Source organism: Triplophysa rosa, unplaced genomic scaffold, assembly GCF_024868665.1.
Source record: "Triplophysa rosa unplaced genomic scaffold, Trosa_1v2 scaffold138_ERROPOS95506, whole genome shotgun sequence".
Taxonomy (NCBI): Eukaryota; Metazoa; Chordata; class Actinopteri; order Cypriniformes; family Nemacheilidae; genus Triplophysa; species Triplophysa rosa.
In genome coordinates this window covers 48,258-71,263 of record NW_026634142.1, presented here as the reverse complement: position 1 = coordinate 71,263, position 23,006 = coordinate 48,258, and the positions used below count along the sequence as shown (strand labels likewise).

The window sequence follows — 23,006 nt, the reverse complement described above, 5'->3', positions numbered from 1 at the left end:
CACATGTCTGGTTTACTATCTCCGTGGGGACAGTCCATAGGCGTAATGTTTTTTATACTGTACAAACTGCATATTCTATCCCCTAACCCAACCCCTAAACCTAAAGATCATAGAAAACTTTTTGCATTTTTAGATTTTCAGATTTTAGAATTATCGTTCTATACAATTTATTAGCTTTTGTGCCTGTGGGGACCTCAACTTTGGTCCCCTCAGTGACACGAGTCCCCATAAGTTGGTGTGCATTCAGGTTTAGGTCCCCACTAACATATAAAAACCAAGTCCACACGCACGCACGCACGCACGCACGCACGCACGCACACACACACACACACACACACACACGTTGAGTTTCCATGTTTTATGGGGACATTCCATAGACACAATGGTTTTTATACTGTACAAACTGTATATCATATTCCCTACCCCTAACAATCACACACAACTGTCTGCTCTTTTACATTTTCACAAAAGTTCATTCTGTGTTATTTATAAGCTTGTTTCCTCATGGGGACCAAAAAAATGTCCCCACAAGGACAAGGGTTTTGGATATTGCCATCTTTGTGGGGACATTTTGTCCCCATACCGTAGGGTTTACCCTTCACACACACACACACACACACACACACACACACACACACACAGAGCCTCACGCACGCACACACACTTTGTCTTTCTATTAAATGTAAAGGCACTTTGCTGGCATGATTGTGTGTGCTTACAATACATAAAACAACAAACCTACAATAACCCAATAAGAAATAAGAGAGAGAGTGATCGTTGTTTTTCTTTGAATTGTGTTTCTCACTGAAGGCTCCAGACGGCTCAGTGGACTCAGTTGTGTTGTTGCAGAGTTCTCTGTTGTCGTGTCAGCTGCAATTGGAATCGTGTCAGCGTGAACACAAACTGACAGAGAGACACATGGAGGACGTGAAACGCTCTGGAGACCGACTGCAGGACAACCTGCAAGAGACCCTACAGCACAGAGAGACAACAGAACAACACAATCAGGTCTGGTCCTAAATCTCTTTACTTTAGCCCGCCGGTCACACACAACATCAGAGGAGTCGCTGGTTCTCTCTGGATGTTGTGATTTATTCAGAGCGCTGACATCAGCCCTTTATAAACCACTTTTTATTGTGATGATTTGTGTTGATATTGACAGGAGCTGCGTGAGACGCTGACACGGCTGCGGTCTGAGCTTCAGGTGAAAACATGTGAGCTGAAAGATCTTGAGATGAACACACGATCGGAGATCACCAACAGAGACAAAACCATCACACAACTCCAGCAGCGCTTGCATCACAAACACGCTCTGCTGCAGGTGATACACGCGTTCATTCTGTCATACTTCAGTGACGTCATCTTGAACTGTTTGTGTGTGTTTTATTGACAGGAGTATTCAGATCTGCTGGATCGCTCGCCTGACTCCTCTGAAACACAGAAGAGAGACGCATTACTGGACGCGCTGAAGAGTCGCATTAGAGACAGAGACCGAGCGCTAGAGGTGTGTGTGTATTACTGTAGGTGATGATAGGTCAAATGTGAAAACATCACATTATTTTACCTAAAAAAAGACTTTTTCTAAACTTGCCATGAAATTTGTGAAATGATTTGAATCGCTAGAAGATTGAATCATGATTCATATATGAATAGTTTTTTCTTCCTTTCTAGTGAGTTTAGAAGGTGAAAGATCCATGGCATTTCTTCAGAATGTGTTGTATTAATATTCCTACTGTGTGCGCGCGTGTGTGTGTGTGTGTGTGTGTGTGTGTGTGTGTGTGTGTGTGTGTGCGCATGTATGTGTGCGTGTGTGGGTGCGCGTGTGCACACGTGCATATGTGCGTGTGTGTAGGGCTCAATCGATGAGAAGTTTCGCTGTCTGGAGGAAAAAGACGCTGAGGTGCGTCGACTGCAGCAGGCAATCCGTGAGAAAGATGGAGATCTGGAGAGACTCAACAACATCCTGAATAACAACAACGACACCATCACGGTGTGTGTCATAATACACAAACACAAACGGTCTGCTTCTCTGTGATGAAACATGCTGAAGTGTGTGTGTGTGTGTGTGTGTGTGTCTGTGAAGAGTTTAGAGAGTCTGGTGCGGAGGAAAGACTTGGATCTGGAGAGAACTCAGGAATCCTGTCAGAAACTCAAGTGCTTGAAACAGCAGAGTGATGAGAAACATCTGCACGCAATACAAGAGAGAGACAACATCATTCACCAACTGCAGACAGCTCTACACACACACAACACACACACAGAGGTAAACACACACACGCACACACAGATATTTAAAAGTCTGGTGCTGTAGTATCAACAGTTTGTGATAAACATGATGTTAAATGTGTGTGTGTAGGAACTGAGGTCAGTGTTGTTAAAGGAGGTGTCGCTCGGTCCTGCTGATGTCATACACGAGCTGCAGTCTCATCTGTCTGTGAAAGAGCGTCTGTTACAGGAAGTGATGTCACAGCACAGCAGACAGCTGCAGGAACACCACAGACAGATCACAGAGCTATTAGACACCATCAGCACCAGAGACCGACACACAGAGGTACTAACACAACAAAACCTTCTCCCAACATTCAACACTCACAATGATCATACCTAAACTCTTAGAAAAGTGAAAATGCAGACTTGAAAATCATGTGTGTTCAGATTCAAATGAATGACACGAATAACTGAAACCCTTTCTGACAGTGATGTCATCCTAACAATCAGCTGTCTGGAACGAGACGTTGTTGTCCGTGTGTTTGTTACGTCAGTGTTTCACGCCGTCCGTCTGTCCATCAGGATTATAGGGTGCGGTCGGGGCAGGTGATATCTGAGCGTTTGGCTCAGGTGCAGGAGTTGCGCCGGCAGCTGTTGTTACGGGAACAGAAGCTGAATGAAGTGAACAGAGAGAGAGAAAGAGATGCAGCGGTTCCTGCAGTCAGAGAGCTACAGACCCTCACGAGTCTTCTTAAAGAGAAAGACACCTTCATACAGGTGACAAGAACACACACAGATGATCCCATCACAGGTTAGATACAGTACATGAACATACATGATGGCATCTGTGTCACAGACATGTTGTCAGACATACTAAACATTCAACTCATCCACATGTTTATCAGAATGAGAATCAGAATCAGAAAAAGCTTTATTGTCAAGTAGGGTTGCACATACATGGAATTTGTTTTGGTGACAGGAGCATCCAGAACACAGAAGCAGCAACAACAGTACACAGAGACCATAACACAATAGAATACTGTACACATGATTTAAATAAGGGCCTATGGGTATAAAAAATTAAGAAATACAATACAATAAACATAAGATAAAGATATAGAGAGTAAAGCTATGTGTGTATGTAAATATGCACAAGTAAAAAATAAGAATAGACTATTGTAGTACAAGGTATGTGCTATATACAGCAGAATGAATGAAATATAATTTACAGAAAAAGTTGTATAAAAAAATAGATAGTGTTTTTAGGGTTAGATTACTATTGCACGCTTCTTTTGGTCTCGAGTCACGTGCTTTCACTGTTTGATTGTCAGAATGTTGTTCATCTGTTAAATAATAAAAATAAATGCTTGTGGTTGGTGTTTGGAGCGAACACAAATTTGAACTTTGTTCTTTGCATTGTGATGTGTGTGTGATGTGTGTGTGTGTGTGTGTGTGTAGGAGCTGCTGCAGGTTCAGGATCAGGTGATGTTGAGCTCCACACCAGCAGATGCAGCACAGGGTGAGTGTCACAGCAGTAAATGTCATTTGTGTGATGTCATTCATCTGTTCATGCGTGTGTGTGTGTTTCTGTGATGAGCAGGTGTGTGTGCAAGCGGCAGAGATGATCCTGACATACAAACTGTTAGAGAGGAATTACAGCTGACTCTGAAGAAACACAAGCAGACTGAGGTGTCACACACACGCACGTTTGCTTATCTGTCACATGAGTACAGTCGCTGTAGACTTCTTAGACTTGTTTTTATACACACTTAGTTAGAACACTATAATCTAAGCCTAACCATCACACAAACCTTTATTCATTTTTACATTCTAAAATAAACGTCATTTAGTTTCATTTCTGATCAGTTTACTTTGTGGAGAACACTGACTGAGACACACAATGTAGATGAATCAGACTTTTACCATCATTGTGCGGACAATGAATATAAACCTGTACGCACACACACACTAATCCTGTGTCTCTCCACATGCTCCTCTGTGTGTGTGTAGATGGAAGTGTTAGAGTTGCGTGGTGCGCTGGAGGCTGCTCATGATGGCTCACGGTTGACAGATTATCAGGTAATGCAGGAGAATCTCACACTGTTTCTGTTGAAAAAGAATTTGTGACCTGGTAACACATGTTGAGTTTTATGAGCTTTTATGAGAGTACAAATGTGTCAGCTTTTGATTTAATTCTGTTTTTTAACATTGACCATTATCTGAATATCGTAATATTTAGAGAGTTCACTGTAACACCGTGTCCACACCTGACGCGGCTTGTTCTAATGGGATTGTCGCGCCACGCCACATACAGTGTGGCCAAAATGTAAAATTATAATGGGTTCTAATGCGTTCTATTGTCTTTTGTTGCATCACGCCGCATGTAAAGGAAGTTTAAGACAATGCTGGAGAGCAATCATTATGACCGAGAACAAATTCTAAAACCATTGGACGCATATAGTGACGGTGTTTAAAATGAAAAGTTGCTCTTGTTAACTAGGAACACTGAATAAATTCTCTGATGTAAATGTGTCGTTGTGTAAAGCTGATTGACGTCTTTCCAACAAACACTGATTGGACAATGACAGGATGACACATCACATGATGCATTACAGCCAGTCACAATAATCTCTGTTTAAATGAAGCTTTTCAAAAACCTCTTTTCTTAATATCGCTTTTCTCTTCAGAAATTATTTCCCATTATTTTACTATATTACATTTCTTCATTTTCTTACCTTACGTATCAATGTAGATATTTTAAAATGTGACTTAAAGGGCTATTTCACTGGCAAATGGGGCAGTCGTGGCCTAACGGTTAGAGAGTGGGACTCGTGACCAGAAGGTTGCCGGTTTGATTCTCAGGGCCGGCAGGTAACGACTGAGGTGCTCTTGAGCCCTTACCCCTGTTTGCCCCCGGCGCTGTAGTGATAGCTGCCCACTGCTCTGGGTGTACGTGTGCTCACCACTTGTGTGTGTGTGTGTGTTCACTACTCTCTGGATGGGTTAAATGCAACAAAATGTCCCCATGTTTTACTCGCCCTCAAGGCATCCTGACTGAATATGGTTTTCTTCTTGAAGAATAATCCAGTCAGAGTTATAATCCCAAATATCATTTTACTTCCAAGCGGTAGAATGGGAGTGAATGGTTGTCGACTTTTTGAAACCATCCTATGGGTCACGTGCAGCCGGGGGATAACGGAAGTTAGACATCAACATTACTAGCGCTGTCACTATGGATATTTCTCTTAAACAAACGCATGGATTTGTTAAGACCACAGAGCCGTCTCGAGCAGTTCATTGATCGATGGATGCACTTTTTGGAGCTTCAAAAAATCAACGCCTGTTCACTCCCATTCTCCCGCTTGGAAGTAAAATGATACGTGGTATTTATTATAACTCCGACTGCATTATTCTTCCAGAAGAAAACCATATTCAGTTAGGATGCCTTGAGGGTGAGTACAACATGAGGAAATTTTGCTTTGCCGGTGAAATATGCCTTTAAGGATCTTAAAAGGTCCAGATCGTTTTTTTACTGGCTTGATATGGTTTTGTAGAAGTGTGTGTTCAGTATGGTAAGATGTGTGTGTGTGTGTTAGTATTTCCTACAGCAGCTTGTGTCAGAACAGAAGATCCTGAACCAATCTCTGAGGTCTGAGACGAAGCTCTATCAGAACCTCCGACACATCCAGAATCAGAGAGACAGGTCAGAACACAGCGACAGCTGTCTCACGCTCACTGACGGTATTCATACACACAGCGACAGATGATTTGTGTGAAACAGTGTTTTAATGTGTCTGTTGGGTGGTCTGAACTCTAGCGGCGGTGAGAAGAGCGATGGTGCGCTACACGCTGAACTAAACTCACTTCAGGCACTGCGAGGACAGCTGGAAGAAGTTCTGGCGAGGACCCGAGCGACGGCGCTGGCTTTGGAGCGGGCCGCTCTCACACAGATGGATTATGGAGGTGGGACACGGCAGAGCTGGGCAGTCTGTGCAGATACTAACTCCTTAAGAACTAATAACTGATGCTTCAATCCAGACATTACTGTAGATTTCTCACGTGTGTGTGTGTTTTATGCATAATTCCACAGCTTGTTTGGGCTTGTTTTGTGTAATGCTTGTTTTCTTGTCTTTTAAGTAATGTCTGTTTGATGGTTCTGTTGTGTTGTGTACTCTTCATCTCATTCATGGTTGTCTCACCGAGCGAATGGAAATCTGTACGTCTCCACCAGCAGTTACTGTAACGTATCACTGTCAGCAGTGCATTTACAAAATCAATCTGCATGTTAGGAGTATGCATCAAAACAACTACAAATGTCACCTTACTTTAAACAAGATGACTTTATTTTTATGCTTTTAATGAAGCTGTTTTTACTGCATTAATCAGCATTCATGTTTCGTTCCTGTTCATGGAAAATCTATTTCATGTATTTGAAACAAAAATAAATGTAAACAGATTTGTTCCTTGGCACCCACTTTTGTCCTTTCTTATTGTCTTTGAGAAATCATTTAGAATTTGTATTTTTGTAAGGATGGTTAGATAAAGATTCATGGGACTGCAGATTTTCAGTAAACTAAAAACAGGTAAGTATTTGATTTAAGCTCCAAAACTGGAATATTTCATGACGAAGACACAGTAATCCATCTCTCTCTTCAGAGTTTTGTATGAGGGTTAGTCAAAGGTTTTTAATGTTGAAGTAACACAAGTAGGGTTAGGTTGTGCATGTATGGCGTTTCTGCATCATGTGTCTGCATGAATATGACTGTGTGGCATCTTCAGAGAAACCGCAAACATCTCCATGCTCGGTCATAACTAACACTCTTCACTATAGACTGTGATGAATCACCTCCAATGCCTTTTCATGATCCGACAGATCCATCAACAAACAGCAGAACTCAAACAGTCCTTACTAAACAAAAGCACAGAGTCAGTAAACAGTTCCTGGGTTATTTACTCTGTACATGAGCTTTCATATGTACATACTGTAAATGTTGCTGTTATATTTACATTTAGCAGACACTTTTATCCAAAGCGACTTACAGATGAGGGAAACAATGGAAGCAATTGGAACAACATAAGGACAACAAAAATCAGAAGTGCAGTAAAATTGGTCTCATATAGCGTCTATATCTGTGGACATCAAGAGAGTGTAATATCAGTTCTATCGGGCTGGTTAGTGCATGTGACGGACGTTAATCCTGAACATTGAATCATTTTGAATCTTTATTGTCTAAAGTCCCTCATCTTATGTATAGCACAAGTCTTTAGAAAATTGTATATACAGTATATATGTCAGTCTTTTTGTTGCAGTAAATGTAATTCTTGAGATAAATGAGTCAGTCTGAGGATTGACAGTCATTGCTGTGGTTACAGTAACTCCTGCTCTGATATATGAAATGACATTGAGTAAAAAAGACTTGACGTTCTGGAAACCGAAAGCCAAAGAAAGATGACACGTGTGTTGTGTTTCCTTTAGAATCCAGCAGTGATGAGGATGATGAAGAACACGAGAGCAGCAGCGAGGCTTTCACAGACAGCATGGAGGATGAGGATGATGAGATCAAAGTTACAGCTCACAGTCTGAGGGATTCACAGGTAACATCAATCATCTCTTCACAGCTTAACTTTGGGAATGTTGTGAAGGATGATCTGTAGTGTGAGCAGGAAATCTTTGAGAAAACCCTTTCAATGAAATCATCTTTCTCCTGCATCTGACATTCTGGGCATGAACTGAACCTTTGGCTCAACAGTTCACATGTTTAACCTTTTTTTACTCTAGACCCATTCAATGAAAGTAAACGTATTGTGGCTGTTGTTCGGATCTCTGTATTTTGATCTCATTTCTTTTTGGAATGATCATAATTTTGTCCTACAATACTTCAATTTTCTGAAAGTTTTCTAAGCTCACTGTATTTCTCCCACAGAACGCTGGGATGTCTAGTGGACGGGTGAACATGACAATATTGTCACATAATCTGAAAGTAGGGGAGCGATGTGATGTCAAGGTGACGGGCCGGACCGAGCGAACTCGCAGCAGGTACAAACATCCATCACATGCGACCTGTGCTGTTGTGTTTCATTCGTCATTTGCTCTGTTTTTGATGTGTGTTGGTATTGTTGCTCTGGTAGAAACACTCTTCCTAGTCTGCATGAAAAGAAAGCAGCGCTCCATCTTAGTGAAACTGGATCACAGTTGAGATGTGAATCGGAATCTGGGTCCGAATTTGGATTAAGAGCAGCTGATGAGGTATCTGTGAAGTGTGGATTGTTGGAGAAGCGTGAGCTCCAGACAGGTGATCAGGAGGAAGAGGAGAAATATGATGGTGATGAAGATGTTCGGGCCCCTCAGGGCAAGCGTGGGCCCCCGTGTGTTAAGTCGAGGGAGAGGAGATGGAAGAGGAGGTGCACCAGACCGCATTCTCTGGACCTCGGAGCGCTGCCGTCACACAAACCTACAGCCCATCACACAGCTCAGGTACACAATGTTATTAAAGCAACAAGCCCCGCGAAGCAGTGGGTTACGGTTCATTTTATAACAGCCAAGGGCGTTGTGGCACGACGCAAGGCGGAGTTATAAAATGCACTGTAACCCACTGCTTCGCGGGGTTTATTGCTTTTATAACAAAACGGTTATTCCATATGCGTAGCAAGGTTTCATAAAATAAAGTAAATAAAATGATATTTAGCCTATGTAATGCGGTCAGCCGTTATAAATCAGGGTATTTTATAATGGCTTAGAACTCGGCTCAGCCAATCAGAATCAAGGACCAGAACTGACCGTTTTATAAAACAATACACAAAACTACAATAATAGGACTGCAACAAGCCCCTTGATCAGCACAACATAATTCAGATGTCTAACCCTGATCTGTGAATGAAAAATTCGAACATTGCTTTTACTTTGTTCACTAGCTGATATTTGATCATACATCATTTCCCTCTACTGAAATGTTTCCCATAAAGCTGCTGTGCAACAATACCTGCTGAAAAACGTTCTTTCATTTATTTATATTGCACTTTTCACAATTTTGCGTTGTTGCAAAGCAGCTTTACATACATTTAGTTGTTAACTTGATCAGATATATTAGATTAGTTTAAGGTTCTGTAAATTCCGTTAACATCGCTTTATTAGAATGATCTTGCTTGTTCTACAACATCATGCAGTGTACTGTATTTGTGTTTATTTTCTCCGGTAAAGCTGCTTTAGAACAATGCACATTGTGAAAAAGCGCTATATAGATAAAATTGAATTTAATTGAATAGTAACTGTAGTAAAGAGATATCATTCTGAACAATAAAGAAGATACAGAATACATGAAATTATAATACATTTGAATGGATTTATATTGTACAGTACAGTATACTGTATAGACGGTTTCATCTGAACAACATAAACAAACGTTACTGCGTGTGAGTAATTTTGAGAGCCCAACTGAACTTCCGGTGGACATTCACAAGCGCCTGTAGATTATTTCTGAACCGAGAAGAAGCGTTACTTGTCTAAACTTGTCTCTCCAATATTTTGACTTTAGACTGCGATACCAAGCTCAACCGCTAGATGTCAATGTACCATACGGTTTCTTTAAATGCGACAAAGCTACAGGACCCATTCAACATGTTGTTTATTTAATCAAATGAAAATACAACAAAATTCAACAAAAAGTTTATTTAATACAATAATTATACAGTAAAATAATAATACAAATTAATATGAACAATCAAATAGTTATATTATTAGACAGTAGCTAAACACAAACCAGAAGCTAACTGGGGGTCAGGCGCATGCCCATCCGATGAAACAGTCTATATAGAATTGAGTAATCAATGCTAGAAAAATTCTTTTACAGTCCATAGATTTGAGCTCTTTTTTTAAAATAAAATGCTTTTAACATGTGTAATCTGGCAGTCACTGATCGAGACTCAATAAATTTGTCTTTTGGAAAGAGATCTCAGACAAGTTGCTCACGCACGCATGTCATTGTTAATGTCATAAAATAATTTATTTAATAAAACAATAAGCATTCTTCAGTCGTGACTATAATCACATTATAAGACGGCGGTTGATTGTGTTGTTCTTATGGGTTAGGATGTAGAGGTGAGGCGTGACTGCGAGGGTTCCAGTAATAGAGGAAGTGATGCCATTGGGTTCTGGCAACATGTGGAGGCAGGGCTTCGGGAGCAGGTGGAGCAACTCCGTAACGACGTCGCTGTGTGTCATCAGGAGAGCCGCGAGCTGCAGGAGAGACTGATGGTGTCAGAGGCCACGGTGCACGCGCTCAATGACCAACTGAAAGACTACAGAGAACTCCTCAGTGAGAACGCGCATGCACACACGCACGCACACACACACACACACACACACGCACACGCACACGCACACACACACACACACACACACACACACACACACACACACACACAGGCTTTGGTTGACTATCCCCGTGGGGACAGTCCATAGGCGTAATGTTTTTATACTTTATTCTATCCCCTATCCCTAACCCTATCCCTAAACCTAAAGATCATAGAACACTTTTTGCATTTTTAGATTTGTAAAAAATATTGTTCTGTACAATTTATTAGCTTTTGTGCCCATGAGGACCTCAATTTTGGTCCCCACGGTGACACGAGTCCCCATGTGTTGGTGTGTATTCAGGTTTAGGTCCCCACCGGGATATACAAACATGAACACACACACACACACACACACACACACACACACACACACACACACACACAAACAGAGATGGGCAGTATTTTAATTACATGTATTTGAAATACGTATTTAATTACTTTTGAGTATTTTGTAATTTGTATTTTCCTTAACAGAAAAAAGTCAAATGTAATTTGTAATTAGGGTTAGCGTTAGAGAGACTGTATTTTGTATTTTAAAATACTTAAATGCTTTTTCAAATATTTCATTTTATTCTTGCCTATAATAACTTCACCAGGCATTGGTGGCACCACTGTTCCAAAAGTGGTGGAGCAAATTTTGATACTGAAATATGTAATACATTTTGAGCTATCAATAATAATTTGAGCTAAACAGCTTGTGGCACAGCCAATGCAAGCAGAACACAAATATAAAAAATATTATTAAAATTAATTGTATTAAACAGTAAACAACCCTGTTCTAGACTTTAGTGATCTTTCATTCCATTAAAGGATACTTCACATCTCATTTCCCTTTACTGCCATAGTAGGGAAAATAAATACTATGGGAGTCAATGGGGAATGAGATCTGACATTCTTCCAAATATCTTCAGACCTGTCTGTTATTACAGTTTTTAACAATTGCTATGACAATTTTTTCAATTCTCCTAACAATTTTCCTAAACTCAAACACTAATTTAAAAAATACACTAACACAATACACTGTGTCTACCAAAACACTAACACATGTTCTTTACTAACAGGAACATTTGGTCAATCATAGCACAATGTCATAAAAAACCCTACCATCAGATGTAATTACAGAAACGGCATTATTTTATGTGTCAGGTCTGCCCTTATACAATACCCTACCTGTTGGTTTCTCTGGACAATAAATGCCACTGTGTCACAGATGAGATTTGTCTATATTCATTCACCAGCCTCTCTGTATGATAAACTGGGGTTTGACAGGGATTTTCAAACTGGGGTCTGGGGAGCCCCACGGGCCTATCTGCTTTTTTTGCTACATCCATAGTTTTCAGAATTGTTTACATTTGTATATTTCTAGTGAACTTTTCCTTTTTTTCGCACTCAAAGTGAAAGTTATTACAGTAGAAATGCATTTGAATTGAAAAGGTCTCTTCGGGGTTATATGCCTCCAGCAAGTGCAGCCAACTATTTGCAAGTTTGGAAACAATATGTTGTCTTTAAACACTTATATATCACATTCACTATTTACCTAATAAAATTAAAATGTTTCTTTACACATATACAGTTATTGATGGATATGTATTTTAGCAAGGGGGTTCATCTTACGATAATGTTCTGTCCCTCACTTTACATGTTTATGACAGCAGGCTTCAACATAGACTATGGCTGTGAGTTATACTGTATATTTGCATAACTTCAATTTGCTGTTTCTCATTAGCAATGGAACAAAATACAGGTGATGTATGTAAGGGTCATGTTGTAATTCACAATATGAACAGCTGCTCACTTTGACTTTATAGTCTATAAGTTTATATAATGTTATAGGTTTAGAACGTGATGTTATCTGTTCTGACATACAAAAAAAGCATTTGTAAACTTGGCAGTAAAAATACATTGTTTTGGTCTTGGTTGAGCTTGGATGTTAAAGAAGTTAAAGCATTTTAAATCTGTGTTAAATGTATGGATTTTGTGTCAAAGCAACAAGAAATGTGTTGATCGTATAGCCTACACAGCCAGATGTTGTGATAACTGTGTTAAGAGTTTAGGAAAATTGTTAAAAGTATTGAAAAAATTGTCATAGCAATTGTAAAAAACTGTAATGGCAGGTGGGTCGCGGCAAATATATTAATATTAACAACATGCGCCACTGCCATTATGAATGGGGAGGAATGCGACGCTCAATATGGCCGCTCAAGCGAAGGAAGTCCCGCCTTCCAGTGAACGATAAATAATGATAATAATAGTAAAATGACATGAAGGCCTACATGTTTATGTAAGTGTGTTGCTAAAATCAAAAGAGTGTTTGATGGACTGCTGTTTAGAAAACTTTTCTTTCTTTCTTCTGTGTATCTAACGCCACTGTTACTCTTGCACTTTAAATGATTGCTTGTAAAAAAATATTGTATTTTTTATTGTAATATTGTAATTTTACAAATTACTTGTATTTTAATTAAATACATTTTTTCACAGCAGTATTTTGTATTTTATTTAAATACATTTTATGAGTAGTATTTGTAATTTGTAACTAAATACTTTTTGATGTATTTGTGCCCATCTCCGCTCGCACGCACGCACGCACACACTTTCATTTATAAAAGTCCTAAAAGTCGTAAGGTCCACTTTAAATGTCCTCACAAGTCACAACATGTTTAACTATTTCATTTCAACTACTGTATTGGCAAACATTCTTTTCAATGATTGAATTGTGTAATATTGTGTGTGTTTCAGCGGAAAGTGCCGTTCAGAGGGACAGTAAACAAGTTCAAGTGGATCTTCAGGATTTGGGTTATGAGACGAGTGGCCGAAGTGAGAATGAAGCTGAGAGAGAGAACGCCAGCAGCCCGGGTACAATACACACTTTCTATACAACATATACCCTATATACTGTATATTACATATACACCATAACCAATACATTACATTATACCATGGTCTGTTTGAATACTTGATTCTGATTGGCTGGAAGGTGCACAGGCAATTCCAGTCAGTTTGATCATGGTTCTAAATGAATAGCCTGCGTTTCATGCATCATATTTTCCTGTGCAGAAGTGGATGAGTTGGAGACATGCATCTCTCTCTCGGGTGCGGTGAGCAGACGTGGCGGTTGGCACGGTGACAGCGGCGGTACTCAGGTGGACGACCCCTCTTCTCTGAAGCGTTTGGTGCAGGACCTGCGTGCACAGCTCTCTCGCTGCCACAAAGTCATTCGCGGCCTGCAGCTGCGTGTACGCTCGCTCTCCGCCTCCTCAGACTATGGGTCTAGTATGGAGCGCACGCCACGTAAGGTAACGTTCTGTTGTTAGTCCTGAAATATCTGATGTCATTAATAATGGAGAACAACCCCATTCACTCAAATCAGAAATTAACCATCAGACACGCATCCAGCAGGTAAACTGGGAGTTTCAAAGTGCTGGAGATGAAGATGAGGGCTGGCAGTCAGACGCAGGGCCGATGAAACCCAGCAGAGAACTTCAGGAGCTGGTGAGTCGTGTGGCCCTGCTGGAGACCCAAATGAAAAACTCCAAGCTGGAGGGAAAGAGCGGCCCAGAAGAGGGCAAATGTGCCACCTGGCCTGGGTGAGTCCACCACAAGTTTATCACAGATAAGTGTGGGCAGCACATGCTTAGTGTTGTTTTGAACTCATTTCAAACTTTCATCTGGTATTAGCCTATTGAGAAAAAAAAACCCATTATAGCCTAACCCCTAACTTCAGTGTGTTTTTTCCTTTTCATTTGTAACTTATTCAACACAATCCAACGGATAACGTTATTTCTAACAACCTAATCAAACCCGAACCCTGCAAATGCAAGAACATATAGTCAATAAACTTCAGATGAAATGTGCTGCATGCAGTCATAGAAAGTCAATGTTCCTCAGGCAACAAGGGCATGAAATATACGTCATTATTCTTAGCTGCGCTTTACAACCTATACGCCAATCCTTTTCTCTTCCTATTTGAACAGGAAGTACAATACGCTGATTCAGGCACAGGCGAGGGAACTGTCACATCTGCGGCAGAGGATGAGAGAGGGGCGGAGCATCTGTCACATCCTCACGCATCATCTGAGCGACACCACCAAAGCCTTTGAAGAGCTGCTGCGTGCCAATGACATCGATTATTACATGGGCCAATGCTTTCGAGAGCAGCTTTCCCAGAGTTCCTCGCTCGCTCAGAGAGTCAGCAGCAAGATGAGCGGACGTGAGCGTTCAAACACACAACATTCACGGAAACTCCTAACAGGCCTTTAGCATCACACTCGCATGTCATTTTACACTCAAACCCTGCGTCCCAATCCGCATACGATCCGTCCTAAATAGTATTTGAAAACAGAATTATCACAGTGTGCTGAAATGAGTATTCTCAAAGTACCCGGATGGTCAAATGTTTTCAGTGAAAATTGGAAGTGCAGATCCATGGACACTCCAACGGCTGAGATCACCTCGAGAGGGCGGAGTTTAGTCATGCTTTACAGCATTAATACAATTAAATAAGTGATGCTTCACTGAATGAATAACATTACATTAGAAATAACGTGTGAAGAAATACTTCAATGTAAAGAATGGCTGAATTTTGATAATCGTGACTGTTAACAATCAAAGCGTTGTCTAGGCAACAGCAGCCACTTCCGTTTCCTGTTAGTATGTCCCAGTGCGGGATATTTGTTTTGCTGCGCACAAAAATGTATATACTTTTCCATAACAAAAACAGTACATACTTTAAGGGCACAGCATAAGTAGGCGAATTGGGACTCAGCAAAACCCTTTTTCTCATTGACTCAGATGTGCGAATGTTTCTTTAGGTTCTGAGCAGCAGGAAGAGGACAAAACGCGCGACGAGCTTCTGGCGCACAGGCGAGTGTATTCTCGCAAATAAAATACATGATTGTTTTTCGTTACACCACAATGATTGTGTTAATGGTCTTCGTGACGTCAGCAGGTTGAATAAAGAGCTTCAACGGAAAGATCAAATCCACACCAAACTTCGACCTGACACGCCCTGCAGCAGCCACGCCCCTTTTGAGACTACAGACCAATCAGATCACACTTCATTTGTCTCTGATGACAGAATGTCCACCAATGAGGATTTAGATGTGTGTTCAGACATGGATGTGGCCATTGACTTTGCACAAGAAGACAGAGGTACATCAATCACATGCACGCGCACACACGTCTCAAATCCAGTGTTTCTGTCATAAAAGCAAATACTTTTCTTTCACTCACTTGGTACAAAAATGATATTGAACTTGATCTTGAAATGTGATTGTGTATCACACATACAGTGTACAGGTATGTGGTTTGTGTAATGGTGATTTTCTGACGTCTAGCTCGTCTGTTCTGTTCATCCAGCAGAGCACAGAGGACGTCCAGCAAGGGGGTCAATTTCAGAAAAGAGAGAAGAGCAAAAAAGAAAAGAAATCCCGCACACTACCAGTGCTTGCAAAGAGATCCATTTAATTAACAACCTTCATCAGAGTTCATCAATTAATAATCACGTTCCATACGTACGTCATTAGAGAGTCATTCATGAGAGTTACAAATTATTAATTGATGAACTCTTGTAGTGATTGGTGTTGTCACTATTTTAACTTGTATTCACACATGTTTGTATATGCCTGATGAAGGTTGTTAATTAAATGGATCTCTTTGCAAGCACTGGTAGTGTGCGAGATTTCTTTTCTTTTTTGCTTATATTTGGACCTGTTGGTCTTTTTTCCTACGCACCTATCCATTAACTACAGGTGTGTGAGATTGACTGTTAATTGATAAAAGAGAAATAGAGAAATATGGGGGTGGTTTCCCGGACAGGGATTAGTTTAAACCAGGACTAGGCCTTAGTTAAATTAGGACATTTAAGCAGTTACATTTTTGCAGTTTTTACAATCATGCCTTACAAAAAAGCTTAACTGGTGTGCATTTGGAGACAGAACAAGAGCACTTATGAATTTAAAACAAGTCACTGTAAGCTTTTTTCAGTTTTGACAGCTCTAACATTTATTTTAGTCTAGGACTAGTCTTAAACCCTGTCCCTGAAACCGCCCCCTAGAGATTTAGAGAGGGCATTAATACTTTCACCACACGCTTAAGAACATTTCAGCTTAGTGGTGATATGAGCCTAAGAGAGATGGAACGTCTCTAATGAAACCTTTGTTTGAAGCATCTACATTAAAGTCACATGACGTAAAAGGTGTTGAGTGACAGATATCATCGAGATGGAACTGAACTTCTACTGATTCTCAGGGATTGAACTCACTGTTTGGTCAAACATCTGCAGGTTTGTTTTTTGGAGCCTTGTCCAACTCCAAGCCTCTCAGTCAAAACCATTCCTGGTCTGCCAACCTGACCTTTGACCCCAGCTCATGCCAACCTCTAGACAGCAGGACTGTGAACGGTCACAGGCCACCAATGAGAAGTGAGCGCAGATGTTTCAGCATGTGTGTGTGATTGTGTGAAACCTGAAGTGTTGTGCTCTTTGTGTATGTCATCGACATTTCGCTCTGGATGAACGACCATCACCTGCAGCTGAACGTTGCAAAAACAGAACTGCTTGTAATCCCGTCCGACCCGAAGATCCATCACAACTTCTCCATTCAACTGGGCTCATCAACCATCACATCTTCCAGAACGGCCAGAAACCTGGGAGTGGTGATCGACGATCAGCTAAACTTCACTGATCAGGTTGCCAGCACCACCCAGCCCTGTAGATTCATCCTCTACAATATCAGGAAAATTAGACCTTTCCTATCCGAGCATGCTACGCAAGTCCTAGTCCAGGCTCTTGTTCTGTCCAGACTGGACTACTGCAATGCGCTACTGGCTGGACTTTCAGCTTGTACAACCAAACCTCTACAGATGATCCAGAATGCAGCGGCAAGAGTGGTCTTCAATGAACCAAAGAGAGCGCACGTCACTCCTCTCTTCATTAAGTCACATTGGCTCCCTATAGTCGCTCGCATCAAATTCAAGACTCTGCTCCTGGCCTACAAGACCACCACTGGTTTGGCACCTTCACTCACTAATACAGACTTATATACCCGCCCGATCCCTGTGCTCTGAAATGGAATGACGTCTTGTGGGGCCATCCCACAAAGGGAAAAAAATCTCTCTCACGAACCTTCTCTGGATCAGTTCCACATTTGTGGAATGATCTGCCTGCTGCTACAAGATCAGCAGATTCTGTAGCATCTTTAAGAATCGGCTGAAAACACATCTCTTCCGTCAGCACCTGACCGATCATTTCTGACTTCTATATCTTTTCTACTCATATATATATATATATATATATATAAACTTAGCTCTGTACACTGTAGTAGGCTTTGTGAGACATGTTTTATTGCACTTATGCTTTTTATTGTCCTAATGCTGACCCAGTTGTTTCCATTGTTTACCCAACTTGTAAGTCGCTTTAGATGTAAATGTATGTGTTGTATCTGCTAGTGTGTGTAGTTGAATAGTCATGAATATTGAGACATTAAAAGGACATGACGGAGGCTTTGCGTGTGTCTCTACTGAATTTCTTCCTTCTCAGCTTTCAGCGCCCCTCATTCACTCTCCAGCTATCAACTCACGGCACACACACCGCATTCCTTCAATGACACACCCGTATCCCATCATGCACCAGGACACAGTGCATACCCCTCACACACAAGCCTGATGGAGAGCAGTGCATTGTGGGCCATGGCAAATATTCAAAGCTTTGATGGGTCATCTTATTTCCAGTCTGGAAACAGCCAATCAGGTGTGTGTGTGACATCTCACTTGGGATAATATAATAGAAGTTGAAAAACAACTGACGGTTAAAAGTCCTTCGGTACTCTAATATACACATGTCTCTGGAAAACTGTTTTGTGAGCGTGCTCTACAAACAAAGCTGAATTAACTTCAGTTGAGTAGAATAAAGTCTCTGCATTCATTTATAGACATAACACATAACGATGTAATAATGATTGACAGGTGTGGATGTGATTGAAGAACACCTGAGAGAGATTCGATCTTTACGTCAGCGCCTGGAAGATTCCATCAGAACCAATGAGAGACTGAGACAACAGTTAGAGGGACGTCTGTCCACAGCTGCACGAGAGACAGGTGTGTGTGTGCGCGCGTCTGTCTGTCTGTGTCTCCATCTTACCATAACCAAGTTTTTATTGTTAAAATGCTGACTGTTTTCTGTTAAGGTTTTAATTCAATTCAATTCAATTTTATTTATATAGCGCTTTTCACAATGTGCATTGTTCCAAAGCAGCTTTACAGGAGCAAATAAGAAAAACACAGAAAGGTAAAACACAGCACAGTGCATGGTGTTTATAGACCAAGCAAGATCATTATAATAAATAATATCTAATAAATAAATAAATAAATAAATAAATAAATGCAGTCTCCCGGTGAGCAAGCCAACACTGCACTGCTCTGCTGTGGCGAGGAACCCAAACTCCAATGCTGAATAATGGAGAAAAAAAAACCTCGGGAGAAACCAGGCTCAGCCGGGAGGGCCAGATCTCCTCTGACGTGTCATAGCTGCACTCAGTGACCCCGACCAAAGCCACCGAGCAACGTCCACGAAGAACAGGGAGAGCCCACGAGCCGCGACCCAGGAAGCCCCACCCGCCGAAACCGTGCAGGTCCAACCCGGTCCCATTCCGCGATCAACAACAGACAACAGAGGAACAACCAGGGAAAAGTAGTAATGGCATAATTAACTTTATTCCTCTGTTGTCCGACATCGACCACAAAACAAGACCAACCAGACCAGATCCACACAGTCCCAACAAATGAAACGCCCCGAACCACAACCAACAAGCCCCCCCACTCCCTACAACACCCACCCAGCTACCTCCAATCAAAGTCACTGAGTGCAGCCATAACTTCAAACTGCTGTCGTGTGATGTAAGTTTAGCATTAAATACCAAGTATTGTAAATTTAGCATTTATGTGACAGGTAGTCCGTCTTTGCTCTCGGTTGGGGATGGAATTGTCTGAGCTGGGCCGGCCAGATGGTCGCCTTTTTCTTGGGTGGTGATGGAATTGCCTTGGATGGAGCTGGATGGTCAGTCAGTCCGCAGGCTCTCGCAGGAGGATGGCACGGGATTTTCCGATGTAGCTGGCGTAATCTCTAGTTGTGGATGGGCATATGACGTTCATCTGGGCCTGGCGGAATCTCTCCCTACCTCGGGATGGGCATCCCGAGGCGAGGGCAGAAACAGAAAGAGAATAATTAGCGTAGCTGCTGTTCATTAGCTATGTATTAGTGAATGCTTGGCTGAAAAGATGTGTCTTTAATCTAGATTTAAATTGGGAGAGTGTGTCTGACCCTCGAATAGTATCGGGGAGGCTATTCCAGAGTTTAGGTGCTACGTATGAGAAAGCTCTACCCCCTTTGGTGGATTTAGTTATTCTAGGTGTTATCAAAAGTCTGGAGTTTTGAGATCTTAGAGAGCGTGATGGGTTGTAGTGTGGTAGAAGCTCTGTTATGTAGGTAGGGGCTAAACCGTTTAAGGCTTTATAAGTAATTAAAAGAACTTTAAAGTCAATACGATACTTAATGGGTAACCAGTGAAGGGTTGATAACATTGGGGTTATGTGATCGTATTTTCTGGACCTGGTTAGAACTCTGGCAGCTGCATTCTGAACTAACTGTAGTTTGTTTATTGATGCTGCAGGACAACCACTAAGCAGTGCATTACAGTAGTCAAGTCTTGAGGTCACAAATGCATGAATAAGCTTCTCTGCATCAGCCACACATAAAATATTTCGCAATTTGGCAACATTTCTAAGGTGGAAGAAGGCTGTTTTTGTGACATTTGAGATGTGATTTTTAAATGACAGGTTGCTGTCTAATATAACGCCAAGGTCTTTAACTGTATTTGTTGGAGTAACAGTGCAGCCTTCAATTTGCAGGTCATAATCCGAAATATTCTGCTCACGTGTCTTTGGTCCGATAAGTAATATTTCTGTTTTATTAGAATTTAAAAGAAGGAAATTACAAGTCATCCAATGCTTTATATCGTCGATGCACTCTGCCAATTTGGATAGCTGGAAGGAATCATCTGGTCTTGATGAGATATATAGCTGAGTATCATCTGCATAACAGTGGAAGCTAATTCCATGTTTTCTAATAATGTTTCCAAGGGGCAGCATGTATATGGAGAATAGCAAGGGTCCTAAAACCGATCCCTGAGGTAATCCATAATTTACTTGCGTTAGATTTGATGATTCCCCATTTAAATGGACAAATTGATGTCTGTCTGATAAGTAAGATCTGAACCATTGTAGTGCCTGTCCCTGAATACCGGTATAATTGTGTAAGCGATCTAGAAGTATTTTATGGTCTACAGTATCGAACGCAGCACTAAGGTCGAGCAGGACTAGGAGTGAGATGTTACCTTTATCTGATGCTATAAGCAGGTCGTTTGTAATTTTAACGAGCGCAGTTTCAGTACTATGATGCGGTCTAAAGCCTGACTGGAATTTTTCGTGTATGTCATTATTTTGTAAGAAAGAGCACAACTGAGTGGACACTACTTTTTCTAGTATTTTAGACAGGAAAGGGAGATTTGAAATCGGTCTATAGTTTCCTAGTTCATTGGGGTCTAAGTTTGGTTTCTTGATAAGAGGCTTAATGACGGCCAGTTTAAAGGCTCCTGGGACATGGCCTAGATTAATTGACGAGTTGATAATGTTATAAATGGGCTCAATTGCAACGGGTAATAACTCTTTTAATAATTTAGTTGGTATGGGGTCTAATAAGCAAGTTGTAGGTTTAGATGTTGCAATAAGTTTAATTAAATCTTCCTGTTTTATAGGTGAAAAACACTGTAGCCTTTCTTTTGGGGCGATGGTTGGTACTAATTTATAGGACAGACTTGGAGGTTGAGTTTTTACTATTTTGTCTCGTATGTTTTCGATTTTCTCTGTAAAAAAATTCATGAAATCATTGCTACCAAAGTGCAGCGGAATACCCAGGTCAGGTGAAGTCTGTTTATTTGTTAGTTTAGCAACTGTACTAAATAAAAACCTTGGATTGTTTTTGTTAGTTTCTATGAGGTTACGGAGGTGCTCAGCCTTTGCTGCTTTTAGTGCCTTTTTATAACAGTTTGCACTCTCTTTCCACGCAATTTTAAAGACCTCTAATTGGGTTTTAGTGTTCATAACTAATTGTGTATAAAAACCGAAGATGTACTGTATATGGAATGTCCTTATTTAGAAAGTAAACGTGTGTGTGTGTGTATAGACAGGGCTGGGAAAAAATACATCAAAATATATTTTAAAATAAAAGACCAAATACCTTACTTTTAAGTGTATCAAAATAAACTACAAAATACAGTGGCCACACCCTGTATCAAAATAAACTACTGAATATTTGTATTTTAAAAATACTATAAAATACTTTTACAAGGCAGCATGAAATTTCTTCACAAAGCCTCCATCAATTGGCCTATTTGATCTATCACTGATACACTCACTGTAAAACTTTGCTGTAATTTCGCAGCAGGTTTGCCAGTAACTTACTGTAGATTTAATGTACAATTTTGTTTTAAGCATAAACTTCTTTCATAAAACAAGACTAAATATCTTGGATCACTTTTTCTTGTGATGTAAATGTATCGTAATTTAATAAGTTTTAAATATTTTTACAGAAAACAAGAGAAAAATGCTTAGGAAGAATATTATTTTTTGCAGTGTTGCTGTGCTAATGCCAGTCTCTTCTTGCTCATTTTGAATCTCAAAAGTCAAAGTGTTTTAATTTTGATTAAAGTAATTGAAAACAGTACTAATTGGAAAGTATATTAAGTAGTAATTAAATCTACAGTAAGTTACTGGCAAACCTGCTGCAAAAACTACAGCAAAGTTTTACAGTGCTGATTCTGTGGATTAAGTCAACAATGTTTGATCTCTGCCCAAGTCATGCAATAAATCTCACACATGCAACCAGTTAACAGATCAAATATTAACAAATGCTTGGCTGTGATCACCCAGATAAAGGTTAGTTTTAAAGTTACTAACAGTTTAATGTTTTACAGTTTGCAAACGACTTGTAGTTGTATCCTAATTTAGTTACTTGGTGTTTGGTAACAAAGGGCCTTCTATGCATCAGCAACACTGACTCAATGACAAACAAAGAAGAAGACAACTGATGGCACCTGTATCCATAGCAACTAGTTTCTCATTAAATAACCATTTGATTGTTAATCATAAATAATAATAAACATATAATAATATATTATGTGACAGGCAGTCGTTCATGCGATGGTATGCAAAATCATGGTCTTATTAAACAGCTACTTGAATTAAGGTACAATATTCAACAAGCATATTTATTCAGCAAATATTTATGTAGCCATAAATATAATCAAGAAGTATCAACAGAACTTCTCAAGGAGTATTAATCCAATTCCAACCATACAACAGAGCAGGTATTCCAAAACATTTATCAAAGGTCTAAC

General features: G+C 40.4%; 1 protein-coding gene across 6 annotated transcripts in view; it reads left to right on the top strand.

Annotated features, from left to right (window-relative positions):
- Nucleotides 1–23,006, top strand: part of LOC130549570 (myomegalin-like) — a 54,994-nt gene that overhangs the window by 22,291 nt on the left and 9,697 nt on the right. For 4 of the 6 annotated variants that reach the window (XM_057326812.1, XM_057326810.1, XM_057326814.1 and 1 more), the window contains 25 exons: nt 811–1,008; nt 1,163–1,321; nt 1,394–1,504; nt 1,853–1,990; nt 2,084–2,263; nt 2,357–2,551; nt 2,791–2,985; nt 3,667–3,727; nt 3,809–3,897; nt 4,219–4,287; nt 5,805–5,911; nt 6,026–6,171; nt 7,685–7,803; nt 8,133–8,245; nt 8,338–8,683; nt 10,295–10,520; nt 13,297–13,413; nt 13,615–13,853; nt 13,954–14,144; nt 14,532–14,767; nt 15,369–15,420; nt 15,506–15,708; nt 16,841–16,978; nt 18,095–18,304; nt 18,520–18,651. In XM_057326812.1, the coding sequence (XP_057182795.1) occupies nt 811–1,008; nt 1,163–1,321; nt 1,394–1,504; nt 1,853–1,990; nt 2,084–2,263; nt 2,357–2,551; nt 2,791–2,985; nt 3,667–3,727; nt 3,809–3,897; nt 4,219–4,287; nt 5,805–5,911; nt 6,026–6,171; nt 7,685–7,803; nt 8,133–8,245; nt 8,338–8,683; nt 10,295–10,520; nt 13,297–13,413; nt 13,615–13,853; nt 13,954–14,144; nt 14,532–14,767; nt 15,369–15,420; nt 15,506–15,708; nt 16,841–16,978; nt 18,095–18,304; nt 18,520–18,651 (3,970 nt within the window). The remainder of the gene's footprint in view (nt 1–810; nt 1,009–1,162; nt 1,322–1,393; nt 1,505–1,852; nt 1,991–2,083; nt 2,264–2,356; nt 2,552–2,790; nt 2,986–3,666; nt 3,728–3,808; nt 3,898–4,218; nt 4,288–5,804; nt 5,912–6,025; nt 6,172–7,684; nt 7,804–8,132; nt 8,246–8,337; nt 8,684–10,294; nt 10,521–13,296; nt 13,414–13,614; nt 13,854–13,953; nt 14,145–14,531; nt 14,768–15,368; nt 15,421–15,505; nt 15,709–16,840; nt 16,979–18,094; nt 18,305–18,519; nt 18,652–23,006) is intronic. The other 2 variants (XM_057326811.1, XM_057326813.1) reach the window with 2 other exon arrangements.